This window comes from Erpetoichthys calabaricus, chromosome 8, assembly GCF_900747795.2.
Source record: "Erpetoichthys calabaricus chromosome 8, fErpCal1.3, whole genome shotgun sequence".
Taxonomy (NCBI): domain Eukaryota; kingdom Metazoa; phylum Chordata; class Cladistia; order Polypteriformes; family Polypteridae; genus Erpetoichthys; species Erpetoichthys calabaricus.
Window position 1 is genome coordinate 115,447,376 of NC_041401.2, and position 26,799 is coordinate 115,474,174.

At 39.8% G+C, this 26,799-nt stretch overlaps 1 protein-coding gene across 1 annotated transcript in view; it reads right to left on the reverse strand.

Moving 5' to 3' along the window:
• The window catches only part of cep104 (centrosomal protein 104), a 203,366-nt gene that overhangs the window by 165,974 nt on the left and 10,593 nt on the right, over window positions 1–26,799 (reverse strand). The window contains exons 3-5 of the mRNA XM_028807321.2: window positions 17,478–17,604; window positions 6,998–7,171; window positions 1,656–1,794 (exon numbers count right to left, since the gene is read on the reverse strand). Of these exons, the coding sequence (XP_028663154.2) occupies window positions 1,656–1,794; window positions 6,998–7,171; window positions 17,478–17,590 (426 nt within the window). The 5' untranslated portion in view covers window positions 17,591–17,604. The remainder of the gene's footprint in view (window positions 1–1,655; window positions 1,795–6,997; window positions 7,172–17,477; window positions 17,605–26,799) is intronic.

A 26,799-nucleotide genomic window follows, 5' to 3' on the forward strand; every position in this document is an offset into this window, starting at 1 on the left:
TACCTATTGTATCAGAAATCATATTGTTACCATGTTCTCCATATAAACATGAGATTAACCATTTCTCTCAGTTATCACAACACTCAATAACAAACAAAATTGTCATTTCTGGGTGTAGTATTCCTTTAATGCTGCAGTTATGAGGATACAATGCCATTATATAATGTAGGATGAAATTTTAACTCAGTGTGTACAGACTAAACTAAAGGGTTAATGAGAAACATGCTTTGGTACGTCACAACAATATTCTGCTCTGGATTGCCTTAAAGCCACAGTTTGCACATTCCAAGTGATCCAGACATCTGTCTAATTAAAAACTTTTTACAACTTTAAAGAAATCTAGGCCACAATTATTAGAAGCTACAATTAGAAAATATGTAAGTACAAAAAAAAGGAAACTGTCATAAAGAAAATTAATGAAAGTTATGACCACAATTAGTAGAAGCTACAATTAGAAAATATTTAAGTACAAAAAATGTTCAAACTGTAATAAAGTTGACATGAGTTTAAAATGTTTGTGTACAAAAAAAAGCCTACTGAAATAAATCTGGGTCCAAGGATTTCATCCCAATAACTAATGGCAGTCAAGGTGCCATTATCTAGCCTGTAGAGGTCTGTGCGTCCCTCCATGGGTATGCCTCCTCAGACCATCACTGACCCACCACATAACCAGTCATGCTGTACGACATTATAGGCAGTATAATGTTCTCCACGGCACTCCAGACTCTTTCACGTCTGTCACATGTGCTCAGGGTGAACCTGCTCTCATCTGTGAAAAGCACAGGGTGCCAGTGGTGGACCTGCCAATTCTGGTATTCTGTGGTAAATGCCAATCAAGCTCCATGGTGCCGGGCAGTCAGCATAGAACCCACTAGAGGATGTCAGGTCCTCAGGCCACCTTCATGAAGTCTGTTTCTGATTGTTTGGTCAGAGACATTCACACCAGTGGCCTGCTGGAGGTCATTTTGTAGGGCTCTGGCAGTGCTCATCCTGTTCTTCCTTGCCCAAAGGAGCAGATGCTGGTCCTGCTGATGGGTTAAGGACCTTTTACTGCCCTGTCCAGCTCTTCCAGAGTAACTGCCTGTCCCCTGGAATCTCCTCCATGCCCTTGAGACTGTGCTTGGAGACACAGCAAACCTTCTCTTGGAGAAGTTGGACTACCTGTACAACCTCTGTAGGTTCCAGGTATTGCCTCATGCTACCAGTAGTGACACTGACCGTAGCCAAATGCAAAACTAGTGAAAAAATAGTCAGAAAAGATTGAGGAGGGAAAAATGTCAGTGGCTTCCACCTGTTAAACTATTCCTGTTTTGGGGGTTGTCTCATTGTTGCCCCTCTGGTATACCTGTTGTTAATTTCATTAACACCAAAGCACCTGAAACTGATTAACAACCCCCTCTGCTACTTAAATGACCAGATCAATATCTCAGAGGTTTCATTAACTTGATGCTATACTCTGATTAAAAAGTGTTTCTTTAATTTTTTGAGCAGTACAGTATATAATCAGTTCCAAACATTTCTGCAAACAAGACCCAGCAAACTAGATTTAAACATCAAACCTTAATTGCACAGTAAGTATAAAATGAATAATGATCAACAAAACATTTAACTTAAAAGTAAAATCAAAATTAATTAAGTGAGAAATAATGTCCTACCTGATTGTACAGATTGTATCGGTTGACATGATTTTTATGAAAAGTTAGCTTCAGATATTGCCCAATGGCATCTACATGTACAGACTTCAACTCACGAGCCTTAAAACCAGTTTTCTCATTATCAGACAGTGATATGTAACTGAAAAAAATTAAAAATAATAAAAAAATGTGAAATTCAGTGCTAGAGTATCTTATTCAAACAAATTTCCTTTGATACATTTATAATATGCTTTTAATTTGTAATTAATGGTTCATTGTTTTTTCTCCAAATTATTAAAACAGTGGAGTAAATGTACAAGACAAAACTTTATTAAAGTACAAACACAATTAGGCATAAAATATAACAATACAGACAATAACATAGGAAGTACCTACATTTTTCTAATCCCACTTGTTTTATTTGAAAATGTGCTACTTATTTTAGCTGTTGCTTTCTAATAAGCATTAACTTGTGAATGTCACTTAAGTAGCCACTCCATTCATGATTTTCTGCACTAATTTGTGTTTTTTGTTTCACTGTTTCTAGTTATTCAGATAATAAAACCAAGTAAACATAACTGGCAGGAAAAGTAAATTAAAATTAAATATTAAATAATAATAATAAAAAAAGAAAAAATAATAATTGTACATTTTAAATGTTATACCAGTGTAGCGTGCAGCCGGGGCTCTTACCCGGCTGGGACACATCCACGCTGGGAGAACCGGGGGAGCAAGCGCAGCCAGAGCGTTACCTCACCCGGGGACATTAGATGGCAAACCACCTGGGTTGCAGTGGTGCCTCAGACTCCCGCAGGGCTTCATGGGAGTTGGAGTGTGGTGCAGCCCTGTTGGGATCTGCAGATGCCGCCAGGGGGTGCTGCAGCAGGAGCTGTTGAGCCCTTTTGGGCAGTTCTTCTGCCACACCCTGAAGTGCTGCCAGAAACGAGTAATCAAGCACCTGGAGCACTTCTGGGTGTGTTATAAAAGGAGCCAGCAGCCACTACTCGGAGAGCCAGACTCGGAAGGAGGAGCGACAAATCTTGACCCAAGGAGTAAAGGAAGGGATTAATTGTTTGTGCATTGTGCTGTGCTTTGTAATGTGTTATACTTGTGGGGAACTGGGAAAGGTGTTTCCTACAAGGGAAAAACAAAAATAAACCTGGTGTGCCTTGAACTTGTGTCCCACGGTTGGCTATGTCGGGTTCAGCTGGCAGTGCCAGCCTGGTGGGCCACAACCAGAAAAGAAAAACTTCATTGAATGAAAGCAGAAAATGTCAACTACTTAAATAAGGAGTTAAACATAAGAACTCTCTCTCTCAAACTCAGTTGTAATCCAATTCACATTCATGGCTGGACAGAACCTACACTCTAACCATTGTGAGTAGGGTAGGGAGTCAGCCTTGGAAGGAGCACCAATCCAGTTCAGGGGCCATAACAACAGACAAAAAATAACCCACACAATAATACCGGAAACGTTCATTAAATTGTCAGTACAACAATAAGTTGCAAAGGAGAAACATGTTTCAGTAATACTCTAAGTTGACTTCATTTCCAGCTGTAGAGTTTTGCAGTCCTGAACTGAGCTGGTCTCATATCAATCTCTAACACAGCAAGTGAGGATGGATTGCACTGTGAACATACAGGTGTTTGCGACCGCAGACAGATAAAGCAAGACTTTTCTTGGATATCTCAGATATGACACGCCCAATTTAGGTCAGCAGTGACAGAGAGTTCAGTAAACTTAAAACGGCTGACTGCCTCAAAAGCACTCCACAAACGTAGGTGAAAGTATGGTGTGTTTCTTTCGTGACTTTTATGACTATAGTACTAGGGTGTTGGACTGTGTTAGCCATTGTGGATGTAGTGAGAAGTTAAGCAAAATGACACCTTTATTGGCTAACTAGAAAGATTAAAATAAAGCTGAAGCTTAATTTCTCAAAAACAGAAGTCAGCTTCCTTGACACCAACACCACTGTTCAACTGAAAGATAACACCCTTGTATCCTCTTTTTTCACAAACGGACAGACAGACGGACTTACCTGAGAAGTGATAGCTTCCACCCCAAGCATATAAGGCACTCCATTATTTTCAGCTAAGCAATACGTTACTGCCATATTTGCTCAGACCCAACAGACCGGCATAAACAACTGCAGGAGCTTAGACAAGACTTCATCTGACATGGTTATGCCCCCAAAACAACAGACACTCAAATAAATAGAGCTACTGCCATACTCAGAGACAACCTTCAGGAATATAAAAACAAAGCCAACAAGAACAGCATTCCCCTTGTTGTCACCTATAACCCCCATCTTGAAGCACTTCGAAAAATTATAAAAGAATTTCAGCCAATGCTAAACAATGACGAAACGCTGAAAAAAAATTTTCAATAACCACCCCTCCTGGCATACTGACAACAACCAAACCTGCAGCAACTAATTGTTCAAAGCTCCCTAAGTGAACCAACAGAAAATGGCACATCTCCCAAGCGATCATTTTGCTGCAGATAATTTAATGTGTTCTATCTAATTCTCTGTATGAAATGTCCCAACATGCATTCTATGTGGGAGAAACTGGACACTCTGCCAAAGAATAAACTTACATAGGTTCCACATTAAACATGGCAACAGATATGTTGCTATAGCAGCTCAGTTCAACAGCCATGGACACTGTTAAAGGGACTTTAAAGTCACAGTGCTTATGGGCACTTCAGAACACAGCAAGAGAGAAAAGAATGGGAAATTAAACTCATGCTAAAATTTAACACATTACAACATGGTTTAAATAGAGGCAAGAGAGTTTTATGGCCAGGTATGAGGATTGTTTGCATTTCTCAGACTGTCCCAGACAGCCTGAAAGACGTACAGGAACTTCAAAAGACTTTGTTGGACATTTATCTTATTAAAAGATGTTGACTATACATTGTTCTCCTCTCCTGCTAAATGAATCATAGCCTGGAGATGTCTATTACTTTTTTACATCTAAGATGTCCCACTTAAAGGTTTCCAAATGCTGTATCTGTCCTAGTGTCTATATAAGCACAGGGAATTCCAGATTCTGTATTACATCATGGGGTAAGTATGTACCAGTTTTACACATTGTTCAGGAGTGATTCTTCCCTATTCTTCTTGGCAGAATTTAGAGAGCTCCTCTACAGTAGGTTGTTGAGATGCCACATCTGGACAGCAGTTTTCCAATAGTGCCACAGATTGTCAACAGGGTTAAGATCAGAGCTTTGACTTGGCCATTTCAAAACATTCAACCTTCTGTTTATGAGCCATTCCAGTGTCACTTTGGCCGTATGCTTAGGGTCATTATCATATTGAAAGATGAATCTTCTCCCTGGGTCCTCCAACATTTACCATTTTGAGTAGTGAGCTGCAATTTTTATTACTCATACATAATAAAAACAAACATTTGATTTGAAACTTTACAGGGGCCTTGTGACGATGCGGGTTTTGCTCCATGCTCCCATCTTCAGTTCGGGAGCCCTTGAACCCAACACCGTCGGTAATGTCACCGATGAGCTAGACAGTGAGGCAATAACAATGGAGCAAGGGGATGGTTCAAAAGTGCAAAAGTGCTTTTATTCAACAACCATTCAAAAACAATGAGTGTTCAAATAAATAGTGCAGTGCTTTCAAAGTTCAATAAATCCAATAAATAAATAATCCAGTAAAACAAACGTGTGGAAGTTAAAATAGAAAAACACAATCCTTTATAACCGAGGTTAAAACGTTGTGCAGGAAGCAGTCTTTCTTAAAAACCAAATGCCAAGCCAGGTGCTTCTTTTAAACTAGCGTCTCACCTGCTTCTCCCGTTAGGGCCCTGGAGCAGGCGAGACGCTCTCTCTGCAGCTGACCTTCTCAAAGTGCTTCTGCTGCCACTACTACTGTCAGTCGCCTTACCGATCCTTGGCTCCGGTCAGCCCCTCCTGACAGTGACTTGGAATTCCACAACGACTAAGGCTCTCACGCTGGGGACACCACGTCCCAAGTCCCGACTCCTGCTGCCTTCCGCAGCCTTAAGCGGAGAGTCACTCATCTCCCGGTCACTCCCGTCCTTCGTAAAAGTAATCTCTACGGAGTGACCACATCTACTACTTCCCTGGGTGTCGGCCAAACACCCAGGCTGTCTGCTCAGCTGCCGCGTGCCTGCTCTCTCTCGCTTTCCTTCACCGGCTTTCTCTCACTCGCTCCCTTCCTGCTTCCTTCTGCAACCTCCGTTTCCTTCTCTTTTCTCTCCCCTAACCGTCTCAGGCTTCTCTATATATAATGGACGTGGCAGCTGTGGCAATCAACAGTTCCCGGGATCAATTACGCTGCGGACCGTCCCTCACCTGTGCACTTAGGTGAGACACGCCCACAGCACAAATCCACCCGGAAACCACTTCAGCCACACTACCACGCCCCTTACAACGCCGCAAGCGCAGTGATCATTTATTTAATTAAAACTGGCCTTTGCTGAGAGAGCTGTGGACCCATAACACCACAGGCCTTTACGGCACGGACAGTCTTCCACAAAGTACTAGTTTTATGGTCCTATCCACTGATTTGAAGTGGTCTGGATTAAAAATAAAAAATATATATCACAAATTGTACTTGTAAGTGCAGTAAGAACACACTGCCAGTTAACCAAACATTAACATTATCTTTTGGGACACAGAGCAACTAAACCTATATATTTATTAGGTACACTGATTAGCTTCACATTCAGTTTGCAATTACTCTGCATTGGCTGCCAGTTTCAGCAGATGCAAACACAGATAAGCAAACTGGCACTTTTGCTTTTCAAGTAAAATAGATAAATTCTACTACTTTCTCAGTAACTCAAAGCTCTTTCTTTAGTAAAATTATTAGGTTTACATATATATATATATATATATATATACACACACACACACGCACACGCACACACACATATATATATATATATACACACACACACATATATATACATACACGCATGTATGAAACGTGATGTCATAAAGTTTTCTGAATATTTTTGTGCATATGTTTGAACCACAACTTGTTTACAATACCTTAAGTTCTTGAGAAAGAAGAAAAAAAGCTTGCTTGATCTTTAGCTACTATGCGTTTGTTGTGAAGCTTGCTAGTATATTTGCATCAGTTTCCTAAGTAATACTCTCACTTTATTTACATTTATACAACTTTGCATTATTTTCACAATTTCAAAAAATTGTTATACCATACTGTATAGAGTAAGCGATACATAGATGTTTATTCCCATGTTTGCTGCTAGGTAAATAAATCACATCTTTATTTTTCTAATCAAGGTTAAAACATTACTAATCAAAGTTAAAAAATTACTAATATTAAGGTGAGATTCAAAGAAAACATTCTGACCCAAGTCTGCGGAATCTATCTGAGTTGCTTGAAGAAAAGTACTCGGGTAAACTGTCACTTATGTAGAATTCAATTTTTGCAGAAATCATATACTGGTGTGCCAGTAACTGCAATTTTCGAATATGACACCGCTCCACCAGCTGGATGACAATATCTTGCGGATATGAGCAAAACCTAAGAAAAAGAAAAAAAGCAGACAAAAAAGCATTCTTTAACACGAGCTGCAGCTATTATTTGAGAAAAGATGCCAATTTGCCTTATGTTACATTATAAAGGTCAGTCAGTCAAACCTGCTTAATTCAAGGAAGGGTTGGAGAGGACTGCAGCCTGAACTCAAGGCAGGAAGCCATCCTTAACAGGGTGACAAGGGTGCCAGTCCATCTCAGGGAATACTTATACCCACACTCTTACTTATACTGGGAGCAAGCATGAATCACCAATAAACCTAACCCATATGTCTTTGGGGATGTGGCAGGAAAACACACACAGGCAAACATGCAAACTCCATGTGAACAACATACAGACACGGGATTCAAACCTAGGATGCTAGATTTGTGAAGCATCAGCCTAAGCCACTGTGCTGTCTTGCTCAACTGTGAAGAGAAGACTTCAAGCTGAAGGTCTGACAGATCATGTGGCAGCAAGAAAGCCACTGCTAAAGTTTTAGAATAAGAAATATTAAAGTAGAATAAGAGGTTTGCCTGAGCCAAGAACCACTGCCAGTCTCAATGTACTCTGAAATTAAAGCACAGAACAAATAAACAATTGGAGACATAGATACTGCACAGCTAACCTTGAAGTTGTTGTCCTGTGAGGTGCCTGTTATGCAAGATGCTGACTCAAAATTTTGTCTCCTGATTCGGTTGTGGTTTTGGGTCTGCCAGACTTGTTCCTGTCAGAGTTTCTTTTTTAAAACATTTTATTGAATTTATTAAAAGCAAGTAACATTCCATGCAAGCAGGTCAAACTCGACAAAACTAAGTTCAAATCAACCCCCCAAGTGAGAAAATGAGCTAGGCCAAGAGACAGAGTAAAAATTTATTCTAAAATGTTATTGATTAGAACCTGTCAGGTTTTTAAAAAGTGTTGCACAGATCCTCTAAGTGATAATTCTATTTTTTCCAATTTCAAATAGTATATAACATCAGTTGCCCACTGACTTAAAAGAGGTGGGTTAGGATTCGTCCAGTTGAGCAAGATAAGTCTATGTGCCAATAGTGAAGTAAAGGCAAGTACGGTTTATTTCTCCTTCTCCGCTTTAAGCCCATCTGAGAGTACACCAAACACAGCTGTTAATGGATAAGGAGAGATTGTGACACCAAGGCTGTCTGATAGGCATTTAAAAATTTTGGTCCAGAATGATGTTAATTTGGTGCATGCCCAAAACATATGGCCCAATGAGGCTTGAGCTCGATTGCAATGTTCGTAGGTTGGATCTTGCCCTGGAAATATTTTGGACAATTTTAAACGCATCAGATGTGCTTGATAAAAGATTTTAAGTTGAATAATTATATGCTTTGCGCATATGGAGCTAGAGTGAATTCTTTGCATGGCTGACTTCCACTCCTTTCTGAAATGTTGAATAAGAGATCCTTTTCCCACTTTACTCTGGGGCCTTTGAAAGGAAAGGACTTTAAAGTGTTTTTATATATTACAGAAATGCTGCCTGAGTTCTCAAAACTAATCAATATTTCTTCCGGAATAGAAGTAGGTGGGTGGTGAGGAAAATTGGGCAGATTGTGTTTAGCAAAGTTTATAATTTGGAGGTAGTGAAAGAATTGTGTTGATGGAAAGTAAAATTTGGAGTGTAATTGTTCATAAGATAAAAAGACATGATCTATGTACAAATCTCTAAGTGATTTAATCCTGAATGTTTTCCAAACATTAAAAACTGCATACATTTGAGAGGGTGGAAAAAGTGGTTATAGTACAGAGGTACCACAGATAAAAGCTTCTCTGTCTTGAAGTACTTCCTACATTAGTTCCATATTCTGAGTGAATGAAGCACAATCGGGTTGCTAGTACAGTATATTGGCGATAACTCGAATTTACTAGGGTAGAAAGCAAGGAATATAAAGAATTACTGCAGTATTTTATTTCTATTGCGGACCAAGCCTGTGTGTGTTCATCTATTTGTGTCAATGTGCAGGTTTTTATAGCTTGAATATTTGCTCCCCAGTGACAAAATTGAAAGTTAGGTAGAGCCATGTCACCTTCAGCCTTAGGTCTTTGTAGGGTCACCCTGTGGATGCACGGATGCTTTCAATTCCAAATAAATGAGGTTATGATTGAATCTAACTTCTTAAAAAAATATTTGTTAATGTATATTGGAATGCTTTGAAATAGAAAAACAAGCTTAGGAAGGATATTTATCTTGACAATATTAATTCTTCCAGCTGAAGTGAGATGAAGGGTAGACCATCTATGTAAGTCTTGCTTGGGTTATTCCATGCAGAAGGCAACATTTTGTTGATAAAGAGCTTTATGTTAACTTGTGATGTTTACCCCTAGGTATTTAAACTAATCTGTGATGATAAAAGTGAAGATGCTCAATGTAGCATTGTGTGCTAGAGAGTTTGGAAAAAAAACACTTTTATTCACATTAATTTCCATCCATCCATCCATTTTCCAACCCGCTGAATCCGAACACAGGGTCACAGGGGTCTACTGGAGCCAATCCCAGCCAACACAGGGCACAAGGCAGGAACCAATTCCGGGCAGGGTGCCAACCCACCGCAGGACACACACAAACACATCCACACACCAAGCACACACTAGGGCCAATTTAGGATCGCCAATCCACCTAACCTGCATGTCTTTGGACTGTGGGAGGAAACCGGAGCGCCCGGAGGAAACCCACACAGACACGGGGAGAACATGCAAACTCCACGCAGGGAGGACCCGGGAAGCGAACCCAGGTCCCCAGATCTCCCAACTGTGAGGCAGCAGCGCTACCCACTGCGCCACCGTGCCGCCCCACATTAATTTTGAGTCCATAAATATTTTGAAATTCTGCTAGTGCTGTTAGGACTGCAGGCACAGTATTTTGTGGATCTAATATATATAGTAGCATATCATCGACATATAGTGATATTTTCTGTTCAAGTCCTTCACTGATAATCCCCTTTACCTCATAAGCTTTTCGAAAAGTGAACTGCCAGTGGTTCAAAGGCAATTGCAAAAAGCAGTGGTGACAGAAGCCATCCTTGTCTAGTACCATGTTCTACTTTGAAGTAGTCTAAAATAATGTTGTTAATTTAACCTGAAGCTTCTTAACTGTTAGATGGTAGTTTGATCCATGTAGATATGTTCGGGCCAAACCGAAATTACTTCAATGTAGTGAAAAGGTAGTCCCATTCAACCATATAGAATGCTTTTTCTGCATCCAACAATATTCATCTCTGGGGTGTTACACTTTGTGGGTGAATGAATATATTAAATTAAACATGCGTCAAAGACTGGAAGCGAAGTGTCTGCCTTTAATAAATCCAGTTTGGTATTGTGATAATACCAAAGCAAGCACTTTTTCAATCCTTCAAGCTAGAACTTTGGAGAGTATCTTAACATCATTATTCAGAAGTGAGATTGGTCTGTATAATGCACATTGTAATAAGTCCTTAATTTTCTTAGGAAAAACAGTAATTATTGCTTGGCGAAAAGTTTGAGGTACAATTTGATTGTCTCTAGCTTCTGTAAATGTTACTAATAAAATAGGAGCTAACTTAATTGAAATTCTTTATAAAATTTTTATAAAATTTGGCAGGGTAGCCATCAGGGCCTGCTGCTTTCCCACTCTGAAGTGAGTTTATAGCATCTAGCAATTCTGAGAGTGCTAGAGGTATATCCAATTCCTCTGCACTAAGAGTATGTAGTTGTGGTATTTGTAATGCATTCAAAAACGCATTAGGTTGTGTCTTGTCTTCTTTAAACTGAATATAAGGACTTATAGTAGTCTCTAAATGTGTGCATTATATTTTTATGGTCAGTGATTCTCTGTCTGCATTGATAATTACTGGTATTACATTGCAAACTTCGAAGAACAAGAGAAGAGAAGGAGCGCCTGGAGTCTTCCCCCCAATGATGTCAAGCCGATGGAGGAGTGGCGGTGGAGAGCCAAGAAACACCCCATGTAAAAAGTAAGGGGGTGGAGGATGTGCGTCAGGATCCCACCACCAAAAGAATACAGGCAGGGACGGTGAACCTCCACCCTAATCCCAAAGAACATCCGAAGGGGCTTGCACAGAAGGCGCAGGTCCTCAATAGCTCTTGGTCGGCGGGTATGGATGAGATAAACCCGAATCCACCAGCAACCGAAGAAACTTGTTGTCGGATGTATGGGACCTAGAAAGTGTGCTCCAGCCTGTGCAGTCTCTCTTGCAGGTCCTGTGTCTGCTGTGGCAGACTATTGAGAGGCTGGAGAAGAAGGTCGGCGCGCCATTGACAAGTGTACAGGAGTGGCTGGGGTGGTGCAGCCAGGCGCTGGACTCTCCAGTCAGAAGGATGTGGCGGTACAAGTAAGTAACGCATGCACCATAAATGAAAAGGGGAAGCAGAGTGAAAGCATGCTGCTACTGGTCAGCTCCTGACGCAAAGTAGCCACTACACCCAACAATGAACACAAGTGAGACGACCGGTCACACAGTGGGGCTGGGAACAGTAAAGGTGCATGTGAGGTTGGTAAGCGGCGGCTGCCACAGCACCCCGCCTCAAATGCCGGCGACGGTCTCACTTAAGTCTATAGGGGTGCAGATGGCACGGGGTCTCTTTTCAACCCATAGGGAGACCCAGACTGTCGGTGCGCACCAGAGTAAGCGGAGAACCCAGAAAAAGAAAACTGGGTCTCCAAACATTGCAGGACAAAAGCCTGTTCACTCTGGTGCAGTGCAGGGCTTCGCTGCATTGGGGCAGACAAACACACCAAACTAAGCTGGGCACAGAACGAAGCAGGACTTTCTGTCCTGCTTCCAGTCCAACAGGGTATGAGCTGGAGGGCAACAACAGTGCTATGAATGCCAAAATCTGGGCCATGGCTGCAGGTGCTGTCCGTTGAGAACGGCAGTAGGCGCCAAGGGGTGACATCAGGGCAGCCCCTCCCCGTCCATTTCTTCTTGTGTTGTTGCAGGGAGGAGCTGTGGACCCAGATACGTTGACTCCCCGTCCTTGAGAGAAACAGCCCTCGCAGGATGGGCTGCTTCACCCCATAAGCCTCAGCTGAAGAAGGGGCAGTGTGGCAGATGGACTCCTCTACACTGGAAGGACTGGGGGAGCAAGCAAGGCCAGAGCATTAATTCCCACAGAGCACTAGACAGCAGTCCCCCTGGGTTGCAGCGGTGCCAAGGACTCCCTCAGGGCTTCATGGGAGTTGGGAGTTTGGTGCAGCCCTGTTGGGATCCGTGGAAGCTGCCAGGGGGTGCTGCAGCTGCTGCTGAGCCCTGGAGAGCAGCACTTCCTCCACACCCGAAAGTGCTGCCAGAATTAAGTCAACAAGCACCTGGAGCACTTCTGGATGCCTTATAAAGGGCCAGCAGCCAAAACTCGGGGAGCCAGAGTTGGGAGGAGGGAGACAAAGCTTGCTGGGAGGAATGGAGGAGATAGAAAGAGAAAGAGAAAGAGAAGGGAAATGATTTGTATATTGTGCTGGTGCTATTTGGACTGTGTTGTGCCTGTAGGAAATGGAGAAGATGTTTCCCACCAAGGGAGAAGAAAATAAAACATGTGCTTTGACCTTTTGCCTCTTGCATCTGTTTGTGTCAGGGTTGGCTTTCACTACATTATATATTATATATATATAGTGGCACGCGGCTGGGGGTGGTACCCAGCCGGGACGCCCAGGAGAACCGGAGGAGGGCTCACGCCTCCTCCAGACCACGAGGGGGCGACCGCCCTGGTTGCTGTGAGGGCCACGGGTACAGAGCTTTGAAGCTCAACCCTGTAGGGGCCCGTGGGCACCGCCAGGGGGCGCCCCAATGCCTGGATAGCCCTGGACCTCAGCACTTCTGCCACACCAGGAAGTGCTGGGGGAAGAGGAGCAGGGACACCCGGAGTGCTTCCGGGGATTCAGCCGGCACTTCCGCCACACTGGGGGCATGTCGGTGGAAGATTGCCGGAGTACACCTGGATCACATCCAGGGGATAATAAAAGGGGCCGCCTCCCTTTATTCAGGGCTGGAGTCGGGTGGAAGAGGACGAGGTCTGGGAGAGGAAAGAGGCGGCCTGAAGAGAGGAAAGGCAGTGTGGAAAGACACCTGGACTTTGGGGGTGATTGGTGCTGCAGCACTGGGTTTGTGCATTTTAATAATTAAATAAACATATGTTGGACTTTTAAATGATGTCCATCTGTCTGTGTCCGGGCTATCTCCTAAAACATATATAAAATACGAATGCGGTTATTGTCAAACATAACCTCTTGTTTCTGTCTAAGAAGTAACATTATATTTAATTTAGACTATAATTTCTCAAAACGCACAAAGAGGCTTCTAGGTTTATTGAGGCATTCGATCCATGTATGTGGTAACCTGCTGCTATCTCGGTGTCTTATTTGAAGTCCTCTCTAATTATTTTAGAGAATAGTTCAGCTATGAATTTCATGGGGTTTGGACTTCCACGGTTTTCAGGGAGACTTTCAATTATATTATTCCTTCTGTATCCATCTTCCAGTACAGCTAGTTTGTCTCCGAGCACTTTGCATTCAGAATTTGCAGCCATTGGTTTTCCGTCAGCAGTAGATGCCAGTTCTTCAACAACTTCAATATGAGTTGTGAACATTTGCTTAACGTCTTCAAACTGAGTACCAAGTGCTCTAAATTTATTTTCCTGTATTTTTTCCAGCATACCTTTAAAGTTTCCTGAAAGCGTTTGCTTAACACTAGAATCCCTGAAGCCTACGAAAAAAGTTGTAATGCCAAGCCACCTTAAATTTCCTCGCACCTCTTCATCAGCATCTTTGTTTTGCAAATGTGTCAATCAGTACAAGCAGCAAGCAGCCTGCTATCCCATCCCCGACAGACACAGCTGAAGTTCTCCCAGCTCAAGTCTATTTATCTGGGTGTAAAGTGTCTGGAATTCTATAGGGTAAATAATATATATCGTTATTTGGAACACATACATTTCATGTGTGTTCTGTGTCTACAACAATCTGGGTAAATGTAGGATGACAGAAAATGTGAGGCAAGAAATACTGAACACATAATTAAAAAAGAAACTTTTTTTCATGTTATAGTAATGACAAAATACTGACGTGAAGTGTATAATGTTTGAAGACTGAAGTCCAAATATCAAATAAACACTTTAACAAAAGATATAACAAAAATGTGCATTTTTATTCAGGACTGTAATTAAAGAAAAAGAAATTATTCAATTTACATGTTGCTGTCAATGAGTAAAAACCCAAGCCCAAGTATCAGTTGACAGAATGTTGATTTGTCTGCTTGACTTGGCGGGTTGAGTAAATACAGGGTACTTCAGGATGATAAAAAAAGGATAAATAACACCACTACTAACAGAGATCCGTCTTAGACGTCTATCTCCCGAAATGGATGAGACCAAAGAGAAAGTTTTCTCTAGTTTTTAAGTTGTGTTCGGTGATATAGGCTTTCTTTGCAAGTTATCTACAGGAAAGACCTGCACTCATAAGGGTTTTAATAACCTGTCTGTCTTCCTTTGTTAGATGTCTTTTTCTCACCACTATGATAGCAATACACAGTACAATATAGTCCAAATAATGCTTCAGAGGATGAAGCAACACCTTTTGTTTCAACACTTTTTCTGTACAGATGGAGGATTTGTAATAATAAACAAAAGCTAGGACACCTGTAGAAACTGTTTGCATCAATGTTCAAGGCTTAATTAACATCTTTTGCTGCAGAAACGTTGTTAAACAATTGCTTGTTCCATGAAAAATGCTCTGTGGTGGGTTGGCACCCTGCCCGGGATTGGTTCCCTGCCTTGTGCCCTGTGTTGGCTGGGATTGGCTCCAGCAGACCCCCGTGACCCTGTGTTCGGATTCAGCGGGTTGGAAAGTGGATGGATGGATGGATGGATGAAAAATGCCTTTAATATTAGATTATTTTCAGTTTTTGGTAATGTAAGCTTTCTTTTTAAACTTCTGGCAGATTACTGCTTACCTTTGCACCATTTCCAGTAATTCACTGGACTTAAACTGCTTAAAACTTCAATAAAAATTGGAAAAATGAGAAATCATTTGACTGGCTGTGTATATATGCTAAAAAAGAAAGTAAACTTCCAGGTTAGACCTCCAATTAGACACTAAACCAGTCAAAGGACAAAGGGACAATTTAAAGTTACCCTAGCAAAGGTAGAACATCTTATTTCAATTTATTTTTTATTTCTGTTGTCAGTTTTAATTTGTTACTGGTCATTGCTTCTTCAATTAATAAGTTTGAAATCTGCAAGTAAAAATGGCTGTGTTAACTGAAAACATATCAGCATTTGCAAAAGAAGAATGTAAATTCAGAAGCACAGCCTCAGAAGCACACATACTGAGCTTATGTTGGAATTTCTTTTTCCTCTCCTCATGTGTTTCTATGAAGTATCATTAACAAAGGTCCCAAGTATAAGTGGTTTCCCAGTATTATACACATTTTCATACAACATATGACTTGCTCAAACAGCTTAATTATGTTCTAGTTTTTTGTTTTTGTTACTGCTGTGCTCTTTAAAGGGATTCCACACCAATTGACTGGTGCACTCTAAAAGGTGTCTATAACCAGTGAAACACCAATGTTAATACATTAAACAAAAACACTTTCCCCCAAAAAAAAAGAAAAATCTTCTCTTTACTCTCCCTTGTAAGAGCTGAATTTGCACCCTGGTTCAAATTGCACATAGCAGGTGACCAGGTAATTGTTACAAGAAGCCCAAATTTATTATCTGCTGAGTTTGTGCTTGAGTTTAATATTTTATCTTCTGAGCTTATGCTTAAAGGCTGAAGCTGTTATTTTATTATTCACTACTACTCATTTAGCCCGTTACAATAACGGGCGCTAGAACCGTAGTGCATAAACATTAGTAGGAACAGTCTATATTAAATGGCAAGGGACTTTGACCTCATTCTTTTTGTTGGTCATATTTTTCCTTCTTTCAGCCTTTCTTTTGTTGATGTTTACTTGCTGAGCTGACCATTCTTCGTGGGATGCCGCCGTGTATTGTGTGTCTTTAATTTTCTGTGACAGTAATACTGTCTTGTACGGCTCTATTCAATAAGGGCGCGCGCAAAAAGGCGAGCTTCAAAAGGGCGACCTCAATTGAGCGCGGCGAATAAAGGCGTTCGTAGATAATTTCTCTGACAGTAATATCGTGCATCGCACCATGCCCCGCGCATGCGCACATCATCAGAAGACACCCACACACGGACACCTGGACGCACATTGGGATTTTATATATATAGATGATAAAGGCATTTTTAGTGACTTTATGGCAAAAATATATAGAAGCTTAAGAGAAGGTCATATTTAAGGGCATAATTGTTGATGTATTGTAATGCTTAGGCTAAGTTTCCTGTTGATGATCCCAGCTGGATTAAAAACGAAGAGCCCATTGTCTCACAGACCTCTAGAAAAGGAGTGAACATGTAAACCCTTTGCCTGTAACATACTGTTGGACACATTTTAAAGTTACTTAATCCTAAACTGAGAGGACTATCAATCAACATACTGGACAGGGTTAATTGTGGTTATTCAACGTCTCAACGTTTGGCATGTCCCGTTAGCAACTGGGTGTAACTAATCATGTTAAAAGTTATCTGATTATGTAATGAATTCCTTGAAATTGTGATCTAATCATTGAATTGTATATATACAGCGCAGAGGACACTTGATAATAAGATATTCTGTGTTGCCTCATGTAAGACTTAGATAATAAAGAATAACGATTGATGCTTTCTCCTGTAACACCATGTTGCCCAAGTATATAAAACTAAACATCAATTTTTGATGGTGTGAGCCAGAGATGGATGTTACACTAAATAAAATGAATTAACACAAAAATACTGACATCATTTTATCCGATGTATACACAAAAAAATTCACTTAAGTAAATGTACTTGCCCTGAAAATATCTTTCTGAATGTGCCAGTTTATGTGATTTGAACTTATTGCTGCCTTCTGTAAGTGGCATAAATTGTGTGTAATTATCATTAAAGATTTTGTTAAAAAAGTGCTTACATTGTACCAAGGACACAAGAAATTGGACACCACTCTAGCACAGTGTTTTGAACTACGATGCAACCTCTTAAAACATAATTCCACTATTCACTCTCAAATGGGTCTTCTAAATTGTATAACACTGTGTTTTTTCAAGAAAATACTTTGTGTGGAATTAGATACCTTCATTTAGACCACAACACAGAAGATGTTACTTTTTACATATTAGGTTGTATTTGAGAGATACCATAATTAAACAATTTGTTACTATAAAATCAGTGTCTTTACACAAAAACATATTACTCTTTTAAAATAATTACCTGGCTGACCTCCACCCACTGACAGTTGGAGCATGGACCATCAGCTCCTTAGCACTGTAGCCGTCCTCATGCCCAGAGGAACTGATCACTATAAATCCTACCTTGTGAGGCATCCTGCAGAGCAAGACTAAAATGAAAAAAATAAACATCAGCCTCCTCTGAATCTTGAACATAACCAAAAACAAGATTGTAGAAAGAAATGCACAAAAACCTAAGATGTATTACACCATTTACACAAAAATACTGTGCTTCCTTTCAAAGCTCTCTGAAATCTGTATTAAACAGAAAAAACAAACACAAATTAATCTCTTTTTTTAAATAAGTGCCTTCAGAATGTATTCGGACCCATTAACTTTTTACACTTTTTTGTTAGGTTGCATCCTTTTGCAAAATGTTTTAAATTACTTTTTCCCTTTACCATGCAACACATAATGCTCCTGAATAACAAAGTAAAAGCTCAATTTTAGGAATTTTTGCAAACTTATTAAAGATAAAAAAGCTGAAATATCACACTGACAGAAGTATTCAGACCCTTTGCTACGGGACTTAAATCTGGCTCAGGTACATTCCATTGTATTTATCATTCCACTAATTTGGGCTTTGAGTCGACACATAACAAAAACTCCCACTTGAAATTTACCAAAAGGCACCTAAAATACTAAAATAAGGACAGATTAAACACAATATTGACCTGTCTGACTTCAAATTTAAGTGTCACATCTACAGGAAACAAGGCAGCACTCATCACCTACAATAATAACATTCCAACAGTGAAGTATGGTGGTGGCAGCATCATGCTATTGGGTTAATTTTCAGTAGTATGGATTAGGAGACTAGACAGGGTTGAGGGAATGCTTAAATGCACGAAATACACAGATATCCTTAATGAAAATGAAAAACTGCTCCAGAGTTCTCTGGACCTCAGACAGTAAAAAGACCCTAAGCACAAAGATAAGACTGCACAGGAGTCGCTTGGGGTCAAGTATGTGAATATTCTTGGGAGGCCCAGCCATAACCCAGACTTGAATTCGATCAAAGAGAGAGACCAGAAAACACCTTTCCACTAACTGTGTCCATCCATCCTGGTAGAGCCTGAAAGGAACTATAGAGAAGAATGGCGGACAATTTCCAAATCCTGGGATGTGAAGCTTGTTGCACGGTACCAAAGAAGACTGGAGACTACAATATCTGTCAAAGATAATTCAAATAAGTACAAGGGTGCAATCACTGAATAGTTTGAATATGATATTTCTGTTTTCTATTTTTAAAAATTAAAAAAAAACCTTCTAAAATCCTGTATTTGCTTTTTCATTCTGAGATAATGAGTGTTGCGTCATAAAGGACAAAAATAATTTAAAAGATTTCAGCATATTGCTGCAACATAACAAAAGGTTGTGGAAGATCAGCCTCGACACAGACAGACACACAGACTCAGAAATCCCAAAAGCACACACATTTATTATTTTGTTCTTTTCAGCACACAGGATAATGCACAAATCACGAATCCAATTACTCAGTCCTTTTCCTTTCCTTTCCTTCTTCACTGCCGCCTCCACTCCTCTCTCGCAAGCTCTGTCCTCTGCCACCTGACTCCGGCTCCCCAAATGGAGTGAGAGGACCTCTTTTATACTGCACTCGCAAGTGCTCCAGGTGCTCCCTGATCAACTTCCAGCAGCACTTCCGGGTGTGGCGGAAGTGCTTCAAGGGAATCCAGCTCCTCTTCAAGCAGCACTTCTGGGTGTGGTGGAAGTGCTGCAGACCAAGGCTCTGGAGCTGTTCAGGTGCCCCCTGTCGGAGGCCCCAATACAAACAAGGGGGGCTACCCTCTCATGTCTTGGAGGAGGTACGGCCATTGACATGTCCTGACCCCCAGTCATCTGTCACAAGGTTTAAAAAGTGAAGGGGTCTAAATAACTTTTTGATGGCATTGCACATCACATAAACCTTTTTGAATAAAACTAACAATCGTGTGCTCTAAAATACAAAGACTGTGGTTGCTACATGTACAGTATACTGTATAATATAAAATAAACATTTTATATTATTAAACACAAAGGGCAGGCACAGAATGAAATTACAAATATTGTAGCGCAATTATATCATCCCTAAATTTAGAAAAATACCGCAGCACTAGAAGATGTGCGGTGAGCAGCTCAGTGCATAACAGTACTAACAGACATATCCTGCTCTGGCAGGCTAAGGAAACTAAATCTCTTTAGTCTTGAACAGAAAAGGCTGCAGGCAAAGCCAATTCAGATTTTCAAAGGCATTAAGATGATCTAGCAGAATTCTTTACATTAATCAGTCAATCGTGCTGAAGAACATTGGTAGATATTAAGAGGAAGTATATTTAAGACTGAAGACAGAAAACATTTTTATATAGAGTAACAAGAATCTGGAACGAAAAAACAAAGTTATGACACATAAGTTGAAACACTGGAACTTAAAAAAACTGCATGAGATACTGGGAAAATTTACCTAGGTAACTAAGTAAATAAGCCTGAATAGTCTCCTCTCATTTCTCAAATTTTTATGTTCTTTTAATTTTTATAAACTGTCTTCTTTAGCAATTGTAAAGTATGATGCAATACTACCATGTTACAGGAACAAATTATCACTGTAATAGTTGTAACCAAAATGTTTAAGACATGCTGTGTTTATTTAAATTCAGTTTTATAAGAAACACCTACTAACTCATGCAGTACTTAGCTGCAGTTGATATAAACTGCCAATTAACCAACTTGCTACACAATAGTTATCTGTAATAATAAATGGGGCTTGTCACTGGGTACAATGTTATAATTAACAATCTATGGTCAGCAAATAACATTCACCTTCTCCCTCTCATCATGCTTTTTGTATCTAAACTGAAACAATGCTTTCATTCAGTTTTCAATAGAAATATAACTAATACATTTTATTTATATACCACTTTCCCATCCTGAAAGCACTTACAGTCAATACTTAGAAATAATAGCATTACACAAAGTACATCAGCAAAACTACCTCACAGAAATGTATATATGCTCAGGATCGTCATAATAAAGGAGAATCAAAATTACTGTTCTGATAATGTAAATTGTGCTCTCAAATACTTTTTGTGACATTCAATGCTTTTTCAAACATCATTAGTGAATAAATCCAAACCATAATTCTTAATAATTTGTTTATAGGTCATTTTAAACTCTTGCTCTGTAGCAACAACAGTAATATTCCTAATATTTAGAATTACAAAAGCCAGTATCTTACATGTAGTATATGCTCCAAAAAAGTGTCTTTCAATGTGTTTTAGACGAAAGACTGCTTTGCTAGAGTCAAAGATACAGTGTACAATCTACAGTCAACAGTAATTCCTTCACATAAACTTAATGCTATTGTTACCACAATTATTTTACATACATGCATTTAAATGAAAACATTAACATGCACATCCAACTTTTGCCCACATACAATAAGCATCACCTTGCAAACCACTTAACTTATGCTTACTGCCTACCACAATTTGAAAACCACTGCTCTAGAATATAAACATTAACATGTTCAGCAAGGCAAAGGGGAGTCTAATCTCTTATAGATTAATATGAATAGAAGGAGAACTTTGAAACTGGGTTAAAGCATAAGCACTTCTTTAGCTCTCCGAAATGGTTAGCAACACCATCCCATGTCAAGAGGGGGCTCTGTCAGTAACAGCGTCTTACTTTTCACCTGAAGTTCAGAGGAATGCCAGTTGGAAGATGAATGACATTACTTACATATCCTCTAAGGCCGTGCCTCTATCAGAAATCTACTATAAAGATCCAGAGGCCACTGGAAGTAGTTCTTCATTGTCAAACCTGCATCTTAAGAATACTGACCTCTGAGAAGTTCCTTTCCTTTCTTAGATACTTGAGCTGTTAGTGTTTTGCACCCTCATGTGCTCTTCATTATCCATCATTACCATCTTTTAAAAGGGACTACCCTGCTTGTGCGCCAACACTTTTTACTGACTGTTTTACACTAGTCATACACCGAATGAACATCCAATGCCAGATCAGGTTTCCTCCCACAGTCCAAAGATATGCAGGTTAGGTGCATTGGCAATCCTAAATTGTCCCTAGTGTGTGCTTGGTGTGTGTGTGTGTGTGTGTGCGCTCCCTGCGGTGGGCTGGCGCCCTGCCCGGGGTTTGTTTCCTGCCTTGCGCTCTGCGTTGGCTGAGATTGGCTCCAGCAGACCCTCATGACCCTGTAGTTAGGCTATAGCGGGTTGGATAATGGATGGATTGATGAATATAAATGTACAGTATATATATGTTTCTTTTATATATACGGGGTGGGCATAAAGATCGGAGTTGAGAATGCAATTATTTATCTACTCCACAAGGCTTACCTGACAAAACTGTGAGGATTATGTTTTTTTGATTTTTACAGTGTTTTCAACACCATCCACCCATCTCTGTTAAAGGGTAAGCTCATAGTTATGCAGGTGGATGGTGTTCTGGATAATGTAATATCTGTCAGGCAGACCCCAGTGTGAGAGACTCAAGAACTATGTTTCTCAAATAGATGTGAGCAACACTGGAGTACCACAAGGAACTGTCTGCTTTTCACTTCAATCTGTATATCTCAGACTATAAATATAATACTAGATCATGTCACTTGCAGAAATTCTTAGATGACTCTGCGTTTATGGGGTGTATTGATAAGGGAGATGAAACAGAGTACAGGAGTCAGGTGAAGAACTTTGGTTCTTGGTGTAGAAACATCAGCAAACCCAAGAAACTGGTTATTGACTTTCACTGCACTAAACAGCCTCTATGTCTAGTCACTATTCAGGGAGTGGGTGTAAAGACGGTGAACTCCTACAAGTACTTGGGGATCTAAATCAATGACAGGGTGGACTGGTCTCATAACACAGAGGAACTATATAAGAAAGGGCAGAGCAGGCTCTTTGTTCTTAGGAGACAGCATTCCTTTAATGAAGATAATAACATCCTTCACAGCTTAAATAACTCTATGATGTCAAGTGCAGTTTTCTACCCTGCAGTGTGCTGGGCTGGTAACATCATTTCATGAGAGGTCCACCGAATTAACACTAACTAAAAGGTGAGGCTCAGTTATGGAACATACGGTGGACCCCCTGGGGGTAGTAGCAAAGCACAGCATTAAAACAAAACTAAATGTCATAATGAACAATGCTGCACTTCCTCTCTCTGAAACACTAACAGTGAATACTTTCAGCCAATGAATTATTCAGCAAAAATGTGTCAAGAAACACTACTGTGGCTCCTTTATATCAACAGCAATATGCCTTACTGTGAATGTGACTGCCAAGTCAGAAGTTTTTCTTTCTTTTTAGTTTTCTTCCTTTTTAGTCATTTTGTTGTGTCCAAACTATACTGCGTGTATGTATATATATATATTTACTTATCTGTGTATTTATTTAGTTAAAGAGCTTCTGTAAAAAGCCAAATTTCCCCATGGGGACAAAATAAATAAAGTTCTATTTATCTATTTTACCCTCCAAACCTCTTCGCTAATAAAATGCACACAAACTGCAACATGTGTCGAGCAGTGATTTACACACAAAATGAGACACACTTGCAACAACTACAAAATTAAAATAAAACGGGTAGAGTGGGACCTGACCAGACTCCTACTATGCCTCACTACACAGGAAAGAGTCCAACTAATAATCATTTCCATATCCCCGGCAGTCATTTATTGTATTTTATTTTCTCCTCTTAGTATAATTCATATGGAGACCTGAACTTCACAATGCCACACAATGAAGAAAAAAAAATAATATCTGACACCATACTATCATATCCATCCATCCATCCATTTTCCAACCCGCTGAATCCGAACACAGGGTCACGGGGGTCTGCTGGAGCCAATCCCAGCCAACACAGGGCACAAGGCAGGAAACAATCCCGGGCAGGGTGCCAACCCACCGCAGATACTATCATATACCTTAACTAATTGACTATTAACATAGTAACAGTAACGTTTCACAAAGATGTGGAGCATTGATTTTTTACTATATGGAATTGAAACTTATTCAACTCAACCCTCTAGACTTTCAGTTATTCAGTGAGGATCATTTGGCTTTTCCAGGTGAGTCAAATTACACTTTTCAGTTTCTTAGAAGCACAAGTTAATGTTCTTTAGATAGTAGGTCCTACTAAATTTTTCTTGTGTTATAAAATGTTCATAGTTATTTGCCATTCTTTATATAATTTGGCCTAATGAATGCTGCATAATTGGTATTTTGCCAATAATATTTCCAGTAGCCTTTCACCATTTAATCTTTAGTTAGATATCATATCAATAATACTGCTTAAGTAAGCTTTACAATTATATTAGCAATGAACAAGTAGTTATACTTAAAGATAAAGGCATTCAGGAGTTAAATTAACATGCTTTCTAAATTGTTTTCAGAATAATCACAACTCCCACTGATGTTCTCAATCAGCATCTCTTTGCTTATGTAGCTCTTAAGTATTAGGTAACATAGCTACAAATATAAGCTTATGATAGAGTTTGTTAAATGTGATCTCTCCCAGTTTTGTTGTATTTATTAGCACTCTTTTTAATCTTTCATTATTTTTATTGGAATATGCGTTCAGCCACCCTAACCCCCCCCAAAACCCTTCACAACGCGAGCGGCAGAAACGTGAAGTGGCAAAAGGACAGCTGCTATACAGGCTTCATAATTATCGATAGGCAATGCGACAGCAGCAACAGCAGCAACAAGACAGCAGATGATCCGACGGCATCTCCTTAGCATGCGTTCAGCCAACCCCCCCCCCACCCCCCCTTGACAACGCGAGTAGCGTTATACGTCCTGCGAGAAAGAGATTTAACCACGTCCGGGGCCGGAAATAAAGGACAAGTATTGTTTTTACAACATCACACAAGACAAGGCAGTGAGACATCGTTTAAAACAAGTCCATGGACATCTAACATAGCAGTTGTTGGATTGCTGTTGGTAGACACACTTCATGTGCTCCCAGCTCTTAAAACAACAGCAGATGATCCGACTGCTTCTCCTTAGCGTGCATTCAGCGCACCCCCTTCACAACGCGACCAGTGTTATACGTCCTGCGAGAAAGAGATAACCACACCCGGAGCCGGAAATAAAGTATTGTTTTTACAAAAGTTTTAAAGTAAAAGCGAAAATAATGCATATGTTACAATTCCCATGAAACTAACAATCTCTTTAAATTGTATATCCGGTAAACCAAACCCAGGGATGGGCGAGCAAAGCTAGCAGGGGAGGAGCCCCCTAGTTTTTACAATAATAAAAGACAAACTTTATAAATTGTCATTTCTATGGAGAGTGGAGTCTGATCAGCCAGATCCAGTGGGATCATTAATATAGCCTGCATTCTTATCCATGAAACTCTTATGCTAAGTCACTGTAGTAGCAGCCATACTTGGAGGATGCATCAACAGACAAGCTAGAGATGATTGCTTTGCCTACGTAAATTTAACTGAATATACTGAAAATTAACATTTTACTTTGCATTAGTAAAACAAAGATGTGTAAAATGATAAATGTCTAGTGGATTTACATACAATAGACTCTCCATTTTGGTAAAAAGACAAAACATATATTACATGTCTTAATAAAAGTACTACAAATAAATACAGGGGATTTCTGTTTCTGCTTATATAGCATGAAACCACGGACACCAATTCCAACTCTTGGCTGCCTACTTTTCTGAAGTAGCTGAGTACTTCAAAACTTGAAGAACACCTTGGGCTAAGTGTGGAATGTCTGTATTGCTGACACCTACATTTTGAATTAAGGCCTTTTTAAAACTGACCTGATAATGCATTATAACCTAGATTTAATTGAGTAAGAAGTGCCCCTAACACTAAAAAAAACACAGTGCTTGGAATATTGACAGATACAGTGCCTTCAGAATGCTTTCAGACTTTTTACACATTTTGTTATGTTGCAGTCTTATTCTAAAATCGTTTTTCCCCAAATCACACAACATGACAAAGCCAAAACAAGATTTTAGGATCTTTTGTAAATGTATTAAAATAAAAAACTGAAATATATTGACAAAAGCATTCAGACCCTTAGCTATGGCACATGAAATCTGGTTCAGGTGCATCCCATTCTACTGAGATTTTTCTACATCTTGTTTGCAGTGCATATGTGGCAAACTCAATTGATTGCACATGATTAGAAAAAGCACAGACCTGTCTACATAAGGACCCACAACTGACAATATGTGTCACAGCAAAAACCAAGCCATGACGTCAAAGGAATGGCCTGCGTAGCTTAAAGGCACTGACCTCAGGAAGGCTGAGAAAACATTTCTGAAGAATTAACACTAGAATCCCTGAAGCCTACGAGAAAAGTCATAATGCCGGGCCACGTTAAATTCCTTCGCACCACTTCATCAGCACCTTTGTTTTGCAAATGTTTCAATCAGCACAAGCAGCAAGCAGCCTGCTATCCCATCCCCCACCAATGCAGCTGAAGACTCAATTCAAATGTATGTTTTTATTATGTAATAGTAATAATAATAGTAGCTCACTACTTAAAATGGGGAGAACCCGGGATCGAACATCCAACCTCTTGATTACAAGGCTGCCTGCTGCCAGTGCTGATTAATACATTTGCAAAACAAAAATACTGACGAAGACATGCAAAGGAATTTTTGGTGTCCCACCATTACGACTTTTTTTTTGTAGGCTTCAGGGATTCTAGTGTTCCTAAGAGCACAATGGCTTCCATAATTCTTAAATGGAATAAGTTTGGAATACCAAACCAAGGTTATTAAAGGTAACGAAAAACTAAAAATCAAATCTGAAACTACTAATAAAAAAAAAATTTTGTAAACTGAAATAAAATAATTAACAAAACCGAAATGAAAAACTAAAACTAAACAACACTATTAAAGTAGCTGGAAAGACAAATAGAAATAAAAAATAATTAACTAAAAATATTTTTAGTTTTCATCACAACTGGACTTACACAAGGCCTAACCTGGGATGCAGGGGTCCCGAAATTAATCAATATATATTACTAAGAATTTCATATTTAGTTTTTGAATAAATATTCCTGCCGTCAGTCTTTAACCGTTGTAACTTTTAATTCTAAAACAAAAAGTTATCCACAAGGAGCTGCCCCCATATATTCATTCTGACGTGTGAGTCTCTGCCATGCACCCCAAAAGACAAGGCCGAGTCTAAGGACTTCAGGAAAACCAGTTTTATTCAATTTGAAACAGAAATAGCAAGGGTATTTATTGTAGCAGGAGCTACCACTCTACTACACACAGACAGAGGCGGGGCCAGGTCAGTGGCCAAGGTACACTGTTCC